The sequence below is a fragment of the Gopherus flavomarginatus genome, chromosome 19, assembly GCF_025201925.1.
Source record: "Gopherus flavomarginatus isolate rGopFla2 chromosome 19, rGopFla2.mat.asm, whole genome shotgun sequence".
NCBI lineage: Eukaryota > Metazoa > Chordata > Testudines > Testudinidae > Gopherus > Gopherus flavomarginatus.
Genome location: NC_066635.1, coordinates 20,832,112 through 20,848,610, shown reverse-complemented (window position 1 = coordinate 20,848,610; position 16,499 = coordinate 20,832,112). Strand labels below are relative to the sequence as shown.

General features: G+C 47.5%; 1 protein-coding gene across 1 annotated transcript in view; it reads right to left on the bottom strand.

Annotated features, from left to right (window-relative positions):
* TEX14 (testis expressed 14, intercellular bridge forming factor) overlaps positions 1–16,499 on the bottom strand; it is a 79,400-nt gene that overhangs the window by 28,910 nt on the left and 33,991 nt on the right. Inside the window, exons 10-14 of the mRNA XM_050928764.1 lie at positions 11,890–12,068; positions 8,425–8,576; positions 6,505–6,695; positions 6,152–6,302; positions 3,987–4,981 (exon numbers count right to left, since the gene is read on the bottom strand). Coding sequence (XP_050784721.1) covers positions 3,987–4,981; positions 6,152–6,302; positions 6,505–6,695; positions 8,425–8,576; positions 11,890–12,068 — 1,668 coding nt within the window. The remainder of the gene's footprint in view (positions 1–3,986; positions 4,982–6,151; positions 6,303–6,504; positions 6,696–8,424; positions 8,577–11,889; positions 12,069–16,499) is intronic.

Below are 16,499 nucleotides of genomic sequence, written 5' to 3'. Positions count from 1 at the left end.
AATCTAAGACCCTCTGGGGGATAGTGATTAACATATCTAGTGGCTGTCTTGTCGGCCTGTAATGACTGATGAGCCACAACTGGAGTGGCCTCATGCGGAGCCGAGCGTAATTGGTCACGAAAGTACAGGCCGCCATGTGGCCTAACAGGGTTAGACACGTCCTCACTGACGTCAGGGGGGCTGTCTGTAGTCGTTGCACGATTGCCGACAAGGCCTGGAACCGCTGCAATGGCAGCAAGGCCCTGCCCACAGTGGCGTCCAGGACGGCCCCGATGAATTCCACCCTTTGTGTGGGGGCCAGGGTGGACTTGTCTGTGTTCACCAAGAGGCCCAGAGTGGCGAACATGTCGGTGATCACACGGACATGGCTGCAGACTTGTTGTTCCGACGTGCCCCGAATCAACCAATCGTCCAGATACGGGAACACGTGGATACGACTGCGCCGAAGCTGCGCCACAACAACTGCCATGCATTTCGTAAACACTCTCGGGGCCGTGGACAAGCCAAATGGGAGGACTGCAAATTGGTAATGCAGAGACCCCACAACGAAGCGAAGGAAACGTCTGTGGGGTGGCCAGATAGCAATGTGGAAATACGCGTCCTGCATGTCGAGGGCGGCGTACCAGTCTCCCGGATCCAGGGATGGGATAATGGTCCCCAAGGAAACCATGCGGAACTTCAACTTCACCAGGTACTTGTTGAGCTCTCGCAGGTCGAGGATGGGCCTGAGGCCTCCCTTGGCCTTGGGGATCAGAAAGTAGCGGGAATAAAACCCCTTGCCTTTCTCGTTCTCCGGCACCGCCTCTATAGCTCCTTTGCCGAGGAGCGTCTGCACCTCCTGCCGAAGGAATTGCTCGTGAGAGGGGTCCCTGAAGAGGGACGAGGAAGGGGGGCGGGGAGGAGGAAATGAAACAAACTGCAGGCGGTATCCCGACTGCACCGTGCGTAAGACCCAGCGGTCTGATGTTATTAGGGACCACGCCGGGAGGAAAAAAGAAAGGCGGTTGGAAAACGGGGGGAAAGGATCCAATGGGGAAACTGTTACTGCGCCCTCGGGCGCACCTTCAAAATGAAGGCTTGGGACCAGGCGGGGGCTTAGAGGAGCCTTGGTTTTGGCCCCCTTGGTTCCCCGAGTGCCTGCGCCTTCCGTTCCTGCCGCGGCGCCTGTTAAGGTCCTGCCGCTGGCGGAACTGGAGATACGGCCTGCGCTGTTGTTGTTGTTGCTGCGGCCGGAAGGGTCTGCGCTGCGTCACTGGAGTGTGCATCCCCAGTGACCTCATGATGACTCGGTTGTCTTTTAGACTCTTGAGTCTAGGGTCTGTCTTATCCGAGAACAGCCCTTGGCCTTCAAAAGGAAGGTCCTGTATTGTGTGCTGGAGCTCCGGCGGAAGGCCGGAAACCTGCAGCCAGGAGAGGCGACGCATCGTTACACCCGACGCGAGGGTACGGGCAGCCGAATCCGCAGCGTCCAGAGAGGCTTGCAAGGACGTGCGTGCGACCTTCTTGCCTTCCTCTAGGATGGCCGCAAACTCCTGACGAGCGTCTTGTGGCAACAGCTCCTTGAATTTGTCTGCTGCCACCCAGGAGTTAAAGGCGTATCTACTTAACAGGGCCTGTTGGTTGGAGACCCTGAGTTGCAGCGCCCCCGCCGAGTACACCTTACGGCCGAGGAGATCCATCCGCCTAGCCTCCCTAGATTTGGGGGCTGGAGCCTCCTGACCATGACGCTCCTTATCATTGACGGATTGGACCACCAGGGAACACGGAGTCGGGTGTACGTGGAGGTACTCGTAGCCCTTAGAAGGAGCCATGTACTTCCTCTCGACGCCCTTCGCAGTGGGAGGAATGGAGGCCGGAGACTGCCAGATGGTGTTGGCATTGGCCTGGATGGTCCGTATGAACGGCAGGGCGACCCTGGTGGGAGCGTCTGCCGAGAGGATGGTGACAATAGGGTCCTCTACCTCCGAGACCTCCTCGGCTTGTAGACTCAGGTTTTGGGCTACTCGCCGGAGGAGGTCCTGGTGCGCCCTGAGGTCCAGCGGGGGGGGGCTGTTGGAGGAGGTCCCAGCCACCGCTTCATCAGGGGAAGAAGATGAGGAGACCCCCGGCAAGAGGGTGTCTAAAGGGGGGTCTCCCTCGGCCCTCGCCTCTGCCTCAGGAGCCAAAGTGGAGTCCTGTTGCTTGGATCCTTCCTCCCCATCCGGGGAGGGAGGGGGGCGAGACAACGAGGCCTCAGGTGCCCTGCGCTCTGCAGTCGCCGGCCTAGCAGGGAGCTGTTGGGGGCCCTGGGCCTGATGATACGCCCAGGGTGTCCAGAAACCCCATTGCTGTGGGGCTGCGTCCTGCTGTGGAGGCTCGCTGAACAGCGCCGCCTGCCGGTCGGTGCCGAGCGCGTACCCACTGTCCGCCAGCGAAGACACGGACGGCTGCCTCGAGGGCCATGGCGGGGCGGACCCTGGATGGTAAGGGTCCGCGCGGGCCGGCACGGGCGATCGTCTCGGTGCCGGGGACCGGTGCCGGGAGTCGTAACGGTGCCGGGAGCGGGACCGAGTTCTGCCACGGTGCCGGGATCTGGATCGGTACCGGGCGCCGCTTCGGTGCCGGGATCGGGACCTGCCACCGGTTCGGTACCGGGAGGTCGACCGGGACCGGGACCTGCCACCAGCTCGGCGCCGGGAGGTCGACCGGTGCGGCGAACGTCTGGATCGGCTCCTGGACTCGCGGTGCCGGTAACGACGGCTGGAGTCTGACCGCGATCGTCTCGGTGTCGACCGGCGCCGCGAGTGCGACCGGTACCGCTGAGGGGAGCGGTGCCGGGACTGCGAGCGGCGGCGGGATCTGGAGCGACCCTGACGTCGGGACCTGGAGCGAGAGCGAGAGTCCCGGGACAGTGCCGACATCATAGGCTTGCCTCTGGACACAACCCGCACCGGAGGTACCGGGGGTGGTAGCTGAGTGGGCTCGGTCATGGCTATGAGGTCCCGTGCCGAGGCGAAGGTCTCTGGTGTAGATGGCACCACTATCTCGACCCCAGATGTCATGGGGGAGCTTGGCGGCACCGGACTCGACGGACCCGCCGGGCCCGGAGTCGACGGTGCCGGCGGCGCCGCGGCCGATGCTGAGGCCGGGCGCTCCACTCGGGTGTGCCTGGCCGGAGTAATGGACTTCGACGGCCTAGGCTCTGTCCCCGGTGCCGGAGAAGGTCGGTGCCGGGGAGTCTTCTCGGTGCCGGTGCGATCCGGTGCCGGCGCCGACATCACGGCCTGCGAAGCCGCCGGGTCAAGTGCCGCCTCCATGAGGAGAGTCCGGAGCCTTTGATCCCTCTCCTTCTTAGTCCTTGGCTTAAAAGCCTTGCAGATGCGGCACTTGTCGGATCTATGCGATTCCCCCAGGCACTTCAGGCACGCGTCGTGGGGGTCGCTCGTGGGCATAGGCTTCTTGCAGGCCGCACACTGCTTGAAGCCCGGCGAACCAGGCATGAGCCCGGTGCCGGGTGCCGGGAAGGGCTAAGCCCCCGGCGAAAAACTATTTACAACTACTTAACACTTAACTACTACTATCTACTTAACAGTCTAATTAACACTACAATAGAGATAACGATAGAAAAACAAGGAGAGCTAGGGACGTGGAGGACAGCTATGCCGCGCTCCACAGTTCCAACGACCGACACGGCGGTAAGAAGGAACTGAGGAGCGGGTGGGCCGGCAGGGATATATATTGGGCGCCATGGCGGCGCCACTCCAGGGGGCGACCTGCCGGCCCACTGGAGTTGCTAGGGTAAAAAGTTTCCGACGAACGTGCACGCGCGGCGCGCACACCTAACTGGAATGGATGTGAGCAATCACTCGAAGAAGAACAGCAATAACCAGTGTCGTCTTTTGAAAGAACATCCAGATCTGTGCATCTTGTCAGTGCTACCCACTTGGTATACAACACAGTTATATGATTAATAGCCATGAGGCCAGTCACTCTCCTCTCCCCTTTACCTGATAGTTTGGCACTATTCGAACCGCAGTACTCTTCACCATGTTGGAGCTGAAATCATTCTGGCAGTCATCTTTATTCTTACGTCTTTGATCAATGCACTCAATCTTCTCACTCTGAATTGCTCTTGGTTCCTTCACAGCTTTTGAGATAGCCTGGAAATGGTCAACCTCCAATGCACTTTGCGCCCCAGGCACTCGCAGTGGTGGTGGTATATAGTTCCTTGATGGAGGGCCCACTGCCTTCCACAAAAAAGCATCAGCACCTGACAAGGGGATCTTGATATTTTTGAGAATATCATCAATTTTATCTAAGTAGCTCTCTATGGACTTCTGCTTAGAAACTTGCTCTGCTTGGATTTCCTTAAGCAGCTTGTGCTGGTTTTGAACACTCTCTAATTCATCTAATTTCACCTCTATTCTGTAAAGGGAATCCGTTGCCTGCCGCAATAAGGTCTGAGAAATCTTGAGATTAAGGACACATTTGCTGATGTGCTGCTCAGTTTTGGACGGGCTATGCACACTTTCCCTGACATCTGCTCCCAAACAGCGCAGCATGCAGGACTCAGAGGCCTCACTTAGTCTCTCCACCTCCTCTATACTGTACTCTGTACCCATTTCTGAAGAGCTGCCTTCTTCACTAGAATTTGGCTGCTCAACTAACTGTATTTTAGGAAGCAGAGGTAGGATCTGGGAGACGGCTCTGTCCTTGTCTACATTTTGCTGTTTTATTTGATCTTCCAAAGCACGATCTAATCCAGCTAGTTCTTCCAGAACATCTTCATGTAATTCTGGATAACATGCATAGATTTCATTGATTTCAAAACTACAGAGGCTGTCGTCCACCTCGCTAACACTGTAGGTCCTCTGGAGTTCAGAAGCTATATCTTGGCTCAGATCCTGTATAACTGGCTGAATACAAGTTATACCCTCACGATCTATAATGGTTTCTTTTTCAGCAGGAGAAAATGAACACCTTGGCGCAGTAAAGCTGCCATCTGAAAAATCAGATGTTAATATTAAGCTACTTTTTTAGGCCTCCAATATACATATTGCTTAGACATTTAAAATATCTTTTTGTTATTTGAGTAGCAGCATTCAACTCCTCTGTTTACAAGCATTTTTATCATCACACACTATCTTGAAAAGAAGACCCTGTTTAATGGGGTCTGGGAGGTAGGACACTAGGCTTATGCCTTATTCATTTCAAAATGCACCGCAAGATCTTAGTACTGGAAGAGTACTAGACCTGGAAGAGTCACATTTTAATAATTAATGTCCATTTTCCTTCTTCTACATATATAAATGACTTATCAGAGCTGGCCAGAAAATGGAACTCATTTCCCACAAAAAAAATTTACCTTTTTCAAAATAATTTCCTCCCAGACCAGAACAAAACAGTCAAAGATAGGACATTTTAAGGGGAAGAGATTTCCAGAAAGATTCCATTTCAGGAGAACCTAAAAAGATTTTTTCAGCCTGCTACTCATCTGGAATGCTCTTGTGAGCTTCACTTGCCACCTCCCCGCTTCCCCCCCCAGCAAAGCTGTTAAGACAGGCAGAAAAGCAGGGAGGCAGAGAGCCATCATTTCGATTTTCCCAATGAAAACACCAAAAATTTTCAGCAAAACTGAAATGTTCCCATGGAAAAAAGGGCATTTTCTGTGAGAAAATAATTCCAACAGAAAATTCCCAAACAGATCTAGCCTGGACCCTATGGTTCCACTACAGAAGAAAAAGGAGTATATGGGGACTTTGCATATGGGTCCATATTTCCTGCAGCCTATGGAGCTCTGAGAGCTGAGGTGGGTCCATAATTCTCTTCTGCAGAGGGAGGGTGGCAACGGTAGGGATCTACTGCTGCCCTCCGCAACCTGTCAGAGAGAAGTAAGGAAAGAAGGGGAAACATGTCTTGCCCCGAAGTCTTATGGGAATTCCTTCCATCAGCTGTGCTAGTTGCACGATTTGGCTCTAACTCAGTGGAGCTGCACCTTCCAAATTATAGGACACACTTTACTAAATCTTCTACTGGCCTATGGCTACTGGCAGCACAAATTTGTTTGAGTGCCAGTGGCCAAGTTGTCAGGATTGGTCCCCCAATCCTGGGGGGATAAGAGAAAACACCAGTGTGAAGGCTCTTGACATGCCCCCCAGGAATAGAAACGTACCAGTCTTTGTTATCGCCTCTCCTTGCAGCTCTAGCGTTTCCCTCTTGTAATTAGATGTGGACCCCAAACAGATGTTTATATCTGGAAATATTACATGCCTTTGTGCAGTTGAGCTTTCATCAGAGCGACCAATTCGAGACTCAATCAAGTCCTGTAACATAAGGAAGGTTGTGAGCGGAAGTTTACGTGATATTCCAATGTCTTCAGCTTTTATTTTAAACTGATTTGCCCAAATAAACAAAAGAAAACTCAGACCCAGACTTAAACATAACAACTTGACCTCTAGGAGACAATTAACTCTGATTAACCAAATATGATTTTAAAAGCATAACGGCTACAATCATGAGAGTCACCTTTAAATCATTCTTCAATATATAGCGAATATCCTGAAGACTCATGGAGCGGTCGTTTTGTTTAGGCGCTAGACCTGTCTTTATAATGTCATAGTACGGGTTAGGAAGCCTGACATCCGTTTCCAAATGTTGCCCAGAAACTATGAGTTCTTTAATACCTGAGCCTTCAAGCCCATTCCAGGGAAGAGTTTCTGTAAGACATGTAACAAATATTGTCTGGTATACAGCATGGCCCTAACCAAAGAAGGGGAAGAATCACAGAAACAACTGCCATTGTAAATCAGACCAGCAGTCCATCTAGTCCAGTTTCCGGTCTCTGACAGCCAACACTTGATGCTTCAGAGGAAGCTGCCAGAAATCCCCTAGTGGACAATTATGGAATAACTTGCCAACAGGAAATTTCTTCCTAAACTCTCTTAGTAGTTGTTGGTTTATCTCTAGGATAATTTTTTTTTCATCCCATCTGCTAAAACTGTGGATGTACTCATTACCAATATAAAAGTCTAAATCTTTTTAGAATTTTAATAAACTCTTTGCCTCTATGATACCTTGTGGCAAGGAGTTCCACAAGTTAACTGTGTGCTGTGTAAAAAAGGATTATCTTTCATGTGGTTTAATTTGTTAACTGATATTTTCATTGACTGTCCTCTTGTTTTAGCATTATGAGAAAAGGTAAATAGAAAGAAGTGCCTCATTTACCTTCTGTAAACAACCAATGTTTGCTCACCTCCTCCTCTAACCTCCTCTTTAAACAAAGCAATCCCAAGTGTTTCAGTTTCTTTTCATATGAATATCTTTCCAAGCTACTGTCATTTTTATTACCCCTCTCTGAGCCTTTTTTATTTCTGTGATATAATTTTTCAGATAGTATTATCACAACTGAACATAGTATTCCAAATGCACACACCACACATTTGTATCATAGCATATTTTTAGTATAATATTCTATCCTGTTCTTTACAGAGCCTAACATTTTGTATGCTTTTTGGACCAGGAGTGCATGTCGAGTTTTCATTAACTTCTCCACAATGATGCCTACGTCTTTATACTGAGTTATTATAGTAAATTTAGATCCCAGCAACATGAACCTTTAATTCCAATTATTCCTTCATTCAACGGTGATTGTCAGCCTGGAATTTCATCTGCCATGGTGCTGCCCATTTAGGTAGGTAACAGCTTGAAAATTCCTCCCAGTCTTCTCCAGTCTACACCAGCCTATCTAATCTTGTGCCATCTCCAATTTTGTCATCTCACTTCCCCCCCCCGCCATCATTGGTTAATGGTTCTAGTACAACCCCATAATGAAATTTTGATACATTGAAACAAACACTTCCAGGCAAATTATCTATGATTTCTTCACCGTCTCTCCAGAAACTTTGCTGAATCCAATGTTTATTTCACTAGTTAAAAAGGGTGCTCCTAGCTTCTCCCCAAATATCATCAGGTTATGCAGAAGGTCAGAGGAACACATCATGCAAATAAGACATGTGATGTCTTCTTTTCTTTGCAACTTTTCCCCAAAACTTTAATCACTAAAGGAGCTTTGCAGGAGGGTATGCAATCACCTAAGGAGATTGAACTGACACTTCATGTATTCAGGGTACTCTATGGTAACTCAGGGTATGTCTACATTATAATTAGAAACCCATGGCTGGCCTATGCCAGCTGACTCTGGGTCAGGCTGCTGAGCTGTTTAATTGCTGTGGCTGCAGGCTGAGCTCTAGACAGCTGGGCCCCTCCCACCTCACAGGGTCCTATAGCCCCGGCTCCAGCCCAAGCCTGGAAGTCTACATAGCAATTAAACAACCCCACAGCCCAAGCCCCTCAACCCTGAGTCAGCCAGCACGGGCCAGCTGCAGATGTCTAATTGCCGTGTAGACATACTCTCAGTGACAGAAGTCTGAACCTCTTTAATTATACCTGTTAGGGCTTCCTGCATTACTATACAGAAGCTATAAATGTCTGATTTGACTGTGGCAGCCTTTTCAAGGATCACTTCAGGAGCACACCACTTATACAGCTGGGCTGGGACTGGAACACGTGTGAGATCACTGTGGTCTCCTCCATCCTTGCTGCCAGAAGAGAACATAAAACAGGGTCAAATTTGGGAAACCGTAACATGTGATGAGTAGCTGGTCTATCCAATGTAGTCAGAGACAAAAGGATTCGATAAATCATGTTAAGACTGGGAAACAAACCAACCAATGTCAACTGAGTTGGATGTTTGATTAATTCTGTCCAGGATGTTAAGTTAAAAATAGACCTACCACTGCAATGCCTCCTTTGGAAGCTCTGACAGTATGGGATCCAGCAATTAATGTCTTTATTTTCATACATGCATTTATTTTAAATGATCCCTGTTATACACAAAATTTACCAAAAAAAGCAAAACCAGCTCAAAAGCAGCTTTTTGAACAAACATTTATAATATTGTATAGAAATAAACAGCTTGTATTGGCACATTATAGAAGAGACCTCTGTTGGTAAAAGTGAGCTACAGCAGTCTATTTCAAAGCTTTATCCTCAAATAAAGACAAACCAGAGGTTAAAGATGTCCTAACTATGGGGTATTTTTACAACCAAGTCCTTCACTCTGGTCAGCATTCATAGCACAGGTGAAAGACTAGCAAGTTGTGTCTTCTGGCTTGTTTATATTCATTTGGCAGTATAATGCCAGTACTTCTGTATGATTAAAAGTTAATGTCCCTCTAGTCTCCACACAATAGTTACACCTCTTTCTTCTTCATTTTAAACTGAGAATAAGTGTTCTTTAAAAACCATTGTCCAGGACAAAGGATTTTTTTTGATTCTACAGATACTCATTTCCCCTGAATTTAATATTGTTCAAGGGAATATGGTCAGATATTTTAGGTAGAGACCAAATGTTAGTGAAAAGCAGTGCTGCAGGCTACACTTCATGTATATTCAAGAGAAATAATTGACTTAAACCTCATTTCTGTCAGAAAATATTTACCTATCATGAATACAAGTAAGACCTAAGACTTATTTATAACTGAAAGAAGTTAACAGGAGTGGAGAGGAAATTTCTCTTTTTCTTTTAGTTAATCTCCTTTGCACACTTGGCAATTTTTTTGGTTTATACCCAATTTCACTGTTTTCCTTTATAGTCTTATCAGCCAGTTTCTCCTTCTCTCAGCAAACACCTATAATCACCACCTGGGAAGTGGAAAAACCCATCTGCACTTTTTAAATTTTTACATGGAACTTTAAAACAACTAAAGACATACTGCTTAGTACCTAAAACCATTTTTAAAAATATAATTATTTTTTAACAAGTTCAAATTAACAATATCCCTTCACATGGGAAATAAACATTTGTATAAGACAGAACAGGAAAGTGATAAAGCTTGGCAAGAGGCTGCTATATCTCATTTTCACCAACAGAAGGCTCTGCTAATATACTTCTACCCCAATATAACGCGGTCCTCAGGAGACAAAAATCTCACCATGTTATAGCTGAGACTGCATTATATCAAACTTGCTTTGCCCCCGCACCCTGTTCCTTGTTCCCTGACTGCCCCCTCCAGAGACCCCTGTCCCTAATCACCCCCAGGACTCCACTCTCTACCCAACCTCCCTGTCCCCTGACTGCTCCAATCCCTATCAACCCGCCCCAGGCTCAGGCCCAGGCCCAGGCCCAGGCCCCTGACAGGCACTCACTGGCAGTGGCAGAAATCAGAGCAGCCCAGCCCCAGCCTGCTCCACTCCGCCACCTCCCAGCTGCAGCGCTCCACTTCCCACTGCTGGTGAGTGCAGGGAGGTTGGTGAAAGGATGCCCCTCTGCACTCATCTGCTGCAGGAAGCAGAGCGACATGGCCCCAGCCTGCTCCGCTTTCCTTGCCCCGGCCCCAGCCATGTCGCTGGAGGGTGGCTTGGGAAAGGTCCTGCACTCACCTGCCCGGCGGGAAGTGGAGCGCCACGGCTGGGTGCTGACAGAGTGGAGCTGGCTGGGGCTGGGCTGCTCCGCTTCCTGCCACCGATGAGTGTGGGGAGGTTGGGGAAAGGACACCCTCAGCGCTCCCCTGTGGCGGGAAGCGGAGCAACGCGGCCCCAGCTTGCGCCACTCTGCCCCCTCCCAGCCGTGGTGCTCTGCTTCCTGCCGCAGGTGAGTGCAGGGAGGCTAGGGAAAGGACACCCCCCATATTCACCTGCAGCGGGAATCTGAGCGCTGCGGCTGGGAGCTGGTGGAGTGGAGTGGACTGGGGCCGAGCTGCTTTGCTTCCACTGCTGCTGGTGAGTGCGGGGGAAGGATCCCTATCCCCAAGCCGCCTCCCCCGAGCGACACGGCTGGGACCAGGGGCAAGGGAAGCAGAGCGGGCTGCTCCCGGTCCCCACTAATTCCCTAGGCCACTCTGGGACTGCGGGGCCCCTAAAAGTGCCCTCCCACAGCTCTTGCCCGCCAGACCCAGGGAAGGGAGCCCCTGACCACCCCCAAGACCCTATGCCCCTTATCAAACCCCTCGGCCCTGGCCTGGCCTGGCACCCTCAACACGTTGCTCAGAGCAGCATGTCAGAGCTTCACCGCCTTGTATGTGAACCCGCCTTATATCAGGTCGCGTTATACTAGGGTAAAGGTGTATATGGCAATAACCGTATTTCTACAGAAGTTGAAATATGATGCTTTTTCAAAGATAACTTGAGGTGTGTGTGTGAGCACATGCATATATATATATATATTAGAACCCTCTTTCTGGGTCTGGTTCAATTCCCATTTAGTCAATGACAGTCCTTCTATTAACATTAATAGGAGACGGATGGATCCCATAGTGAAATAATGTTATTCAGAGAGAAACTGCACCATGAGTGTATATATATGCAAGGTGCTGAGTATCTCTAATTTCAATGAGAGTTGTGGGGGCCCCAGGCTCTTGTAGGATCAGATTTCATAAGCAGAGGTTCATTATAATCTGAATACATTGAAACTATTTACACTAGGGGAATAGAATTAAAGTCTCCAAAAGGATTTCTGTCTCTGTACGGTCACTAGATGCAGGTTCCATATTCTGTTCTCTCTCTCTATTGCGGTGCCTTTACACTAGAGTGGAGCAGAGACCTTTCTTCTGCTGTTAACCTCTATTTTCAGTTATTTATAGAGAAGCTATAAAAATTGAGATAACCTGAAACGTATGACACTAAATGAGCACTGACTACGTATCTGAGCAATGGAGATGTGAAAATCCCTCTCTCTACAGTCAAATCTGCAATGCTGTCAAAGAAAGACTAGGATGGATCTCTGTGGCATTGCTCATGCACAGCGATTCACAAGTAATCAGGAGAGCTGGAGGATCACTCTGACAACAGAATTCATTCTCAATTTGGCCTCACTCACCCACCTTTCCAAGTAACAATGTGATAATTCTTTACCTTTCTATCATGTACTCCAGGTTGGTTAACTTTGCCTCACCAGCAGAAACAATCTGTACAGCATAAGAGGTGAGTGAACGGTGGATAAATCCCCGTGAGTGCAAAAACCTCAAAGCATCATTAACCTGAAGTAGCAGATGCACAATTGTCTCCATGTGCAATACTGGGAATTCTGAACGCTGGGGGAAAAAAAAACACAAACAGAAGAGTCAAGCATTCACATTGCTGATAACTGAAAATCAACAGAATCCAAAAGCTATTGTTAATTTAACATCAAAGGCAGAGAAATCAAAAAATTAAGGTTTTGACTGTAAAGTTAACTCAATCCCATTGCTCATGAAGATTATATGATCTAAGTGAAACCAAACAGTAATCCATTAAAAAACAGAAAATAATATATATGTGTAATATGCCAAAATTAACATTGTAATAGAAAAACAGATTTTGAAATATCTCAACTTTGTGTTTAATTTCTCTACCTCAGTGATAATATTTTGCATGTTTCCCTCTTTTGTTAAGGAAAAATAGGTAAGCAATCAGTCATGGAAAAGGGAGAGGAAAATCAATCAGCATCAATAACAGAATGTAAAACAGCTGATAAAACCTATTCCTTAGTGTTGTAACTCAGTTCCAATCTGCCCTTTGATACATACAGAATCACAGAAATGTAGGGTTGGGAGGGACGCTGAGACGTCAGCTAGTCCAGCCCCCTAAGCTGAGACAGGACAAGTAAACCTAGACCATCCCTGACAGACATTTGTCCAATCTATACTTAAAATTTTCCAATCATGGGAATTCCAAAACCTTATCTGGAAGCCTACTCTAAAGTTTAACTATCTTTATAGTTAGAAAGTTTTTCCTAATATCTAACCTAAATCTTCCCTGCTGCAGATTAAGCCCATTATTTTTTATCCTACTGTGACACTAAGCACCCCTTCATTAACACACTACACACTTCTGAAATAATCTTTGTACAAAATATAACTTGCGAGGTATCATTTGAAATCTAATAACTCGTTGATCATTAATGTTCTTGTGTGCTGTATGTATTCAGTGCGTATAAAGACTTATGGATATATGCTAGAATTACGATTAAAGTGTGTTTAAACCAGGCATATCAGGGGGAATTGTGAACCAGGTCTATCCTAAAGAAAATCATGTGTGTTTACCTCAATTTACATATAAGCAGTAAACAAGACCATCAAGACAGCAAAGAGGGAGGAGATGGCAGGAAACAGAACAATTTGCATGTCAGCAAACACCAGTGGGGGAAGCAAGAGCATGGAGCTTTCTTCACCATCAATCTCCATGTTATCTTCCTCTGACCTTGAATAAGAGGAATCCATTTCCAAGGTTTACTGGTCTATAATGAAAGGGGGTCTGAATCTCAAGTGATAAGCAAGTGAATCAACTGATAGTATATAATATTACTGTATTATAAAAGTGAGGCCTTTTCTGAAAGCTAATGACACATTGGTGATTAATATCATTGTGAAACATATGCATCAACACGATGAGGAGATATGGATACTTGACAATGATAGTTTTAAAGTCTGTGTCCAATCAGGTTCTCTCCTAGACAAGAGAGAAGGCAACAAACTATCTACCAGTCTCCAATTAAATTAAGCAAGGTGTGACCAAAAACAATGGAAGGACCATTTACACTGAAATCAGCAGGGGGTTAGGAAGTCCACAAGAAAAGAATAACAGCATGGAGACATCCTGCCTCTTGAAACAAAGGCACTGAACTTTGGAAGACAAAAGCCATCTTTGGCATCCCTCACTAAACAAACACAAGGGAACAGAGCTCTTGCAGCTGAGAAAGAAGAGTCCTTCAATCAAGGGGGAATTGAAGTCTCTGGGAACTGACTATAGGTGAGAAAAAAACATCTTGAACAAACCTGTTCCAGCTAGATTAAGTTTTAGACTTTTAGATGTGTGTTGTCACTTCTATTTGTTTGTAACCTGTTCTAACTTTTGCTCGGCATCACTTAACATATGTCCTGTTGTTAATAAATTTGTTTTATTTTTATTACAAACCAACACAGTGCTGTGTTTAAATTAAAAGGTATACTTATCCTGATACGTTAATCAGCTGTTATACGTTTTTGTTTCTTTAGAGGAAACTATTTCTCTGAACTGTCAAGAAGAGGGCTGGACATTACAGAGCACATGGTTTTAGGAAAATTCAGGACTGGGAGTATGTTGGAGTCATCCTTCAAGTAGTAACCAAGGCTGGTAGAGACCAGGGAGTGTTGTTGTTGCCATGTTGTTTGCAGGATATTAGAGAGACAAAGTGCATGATGTAATATCTTTTATAGGACCAACTTATCGTTGGCGAGAGAGACAAGTTTTTGAGCTTACACAGAGCTCTCCCTTACGTCTGGGGTGTGTTGCTGGCAGACTCCTGAGGTCACAAGGTCACAGCTGCAGTTATATATAGACACTCAGGGTGTGACCTGCATGCTTGTTGCTGATTATGAATATCCCAGGCAGGGAGTTACAGTAGCAAAGCACTTGAGGCACCCATGGTTACAGGGCAGGCAATGACTCAGCCCCCCACTGGTCTGGATTGCACCCCAAACCTACCTTCAGTGGACATAGAATCATAGATTATTAGGGTTGGAAGGCACCTCAGGAAGTTATCTAGTCCAACCCCCTGCTCAAAGCAGGACCAATCCCCAACTACACTGGGGCTGCGGAAAGTATCAGCTAAATGCAAGACAATGGCTAAAATTAAGTGAAAAAGAAAATAGGTGTATTTAACTAAAATCTCCAGCAGATGGCACCAGTGAAATTTAACAAGTGAAAGTCTAAAAGACCTAAAACAGACAAGATGGTAAAAAACAAAACAAAACAAAACACCTAGAATTATGGTTAGTGTACACTACACCTAAATCCCATACTCTTTTGCCTCACCAAAAAGTTACTCAGATAATTTTCGTCCAGGGATGAAAGCCCTTGCAGCGGTCTCTGAGATGCCCCTCGTCCAGACACTTAAAGCATGACAAGTGCAGGTCACTTCTTGACATAAACCTGCCACAGTCCAAGCACAGTTTAAAGCCCTGGGACCGAGGCATACCTGGTGACGGCGAAAAACACTGGGGGAAAGACCACCCCAAAGGTAATTTATAAGAAAATCTACACTAACTATGGGTACGTCTACACTACGGGATTATTCCGATTTTACATAAACCGGTTTTATAAAACAGATTGTATAAAGTCGAGTGCACGTGGCCACACTAAGCACATTAATTCGGCGGTGTGCGTCCATGGTCCAAGGCTAGTGTCGATTTCTGGAGCGTTGCACTGTGGGTAGCTATTCCGTAGCTATCCCATAGTTCCCGCAGTCTCCCCTGCCCCTTAGAATTCTGGGTTGAGAGCCCAGTGGCTGATGGGGCAAAAATCATTGTCGCGGGTGGTTCTGGGTAAATGTCGTCAGTCATTCCTTCCTCCGGGAAAGCAACGGCAGACAATCATTTTGCGCCCTTTTTCCCTGGATTGCCCTGGCAGACGCCATAGCATGGCAACCATGGAGCCCGTTCAGCTTTTTTTTTTTTTTTTTTTTTTTACAGTCACCATATGTGTACTGGATGCCGCAGACAGAGGCGATACTCCAGCGCTACGCAAAAGCAAATGAATACTGCTGTATGATAGCAGAGATGGTTACCAGTTGTTCTGTACCGTCTGCTGCCAGTGTAATTTGGCAATGAGATGACACTTATCTGTCCTTCTGTGCTGTCTGCTGCTATCATGGGTGCTCCTGGCTGAGATCAGCTGGGGGCGCAAAAGCAAAACTGGGAATGACTCCCCGAGTCAATCCCTCCTTTATGGTTTATAAAAATAGAGTCAGTCCTGCCTAGAATATGGGGCAAATGTACTAGAGAAGCAGTGTATCAGAGAGTACAGCTGCTCCGTGTCAGATCCCACAGAAATGATGAGCTACATGCCATTCACGGGGGGTGCCCCTGCAACAACCCCACCCGTTGCTTCCCTTCTCCCCCAACCTTCCTGGGCTACCGTGGCAGTGTCCCCCCCATTTGTGTCATGAAGTAATAAAGAATGCAGGAATGAGTAACACTGAGTTTTTAGTGACATAAAATGAGGGGGAGGCAACCTCCCAGTGCTATGATAGTCCAGGCAGGACATTAAGCAGTGTGGGGGAGAGGAGCCCAGCACCCCACTGCTATGATAGTCCAGGCAGTACAGAATCTTTTCTTTTCACATGAAAGGGAAGGGGGTGATTGAAGCTCAGCCCCCAGTTGCTATGATGAAGATGGTTACCAGCTGTTCTGTACCATCTACTGGGAATGACCGGGAGACATTCTTATTTTTACCCAGGCGCCCCCGGCGAGCCTCACCTGAAGCCAGCCAGGAGCACTCACGTGTTGATAAGAAGGACGGTTACCAGTCCTACTGCACCATCTGCCTCCAGGGAGGGGAGAGGGGCGGATACTTCTCCTCACTGCTGCAGCATCGCGTCTACCAGCAGCATTCAGTAGACATAGGGTGACATTGAAAGAAGTCAAGAAATGATTTCTTTCCCTTTTCTTTCACGTGGAGGGGGGAGTAAATTGACGAGCTATTCCCTGAACCACGCCGGACAATGT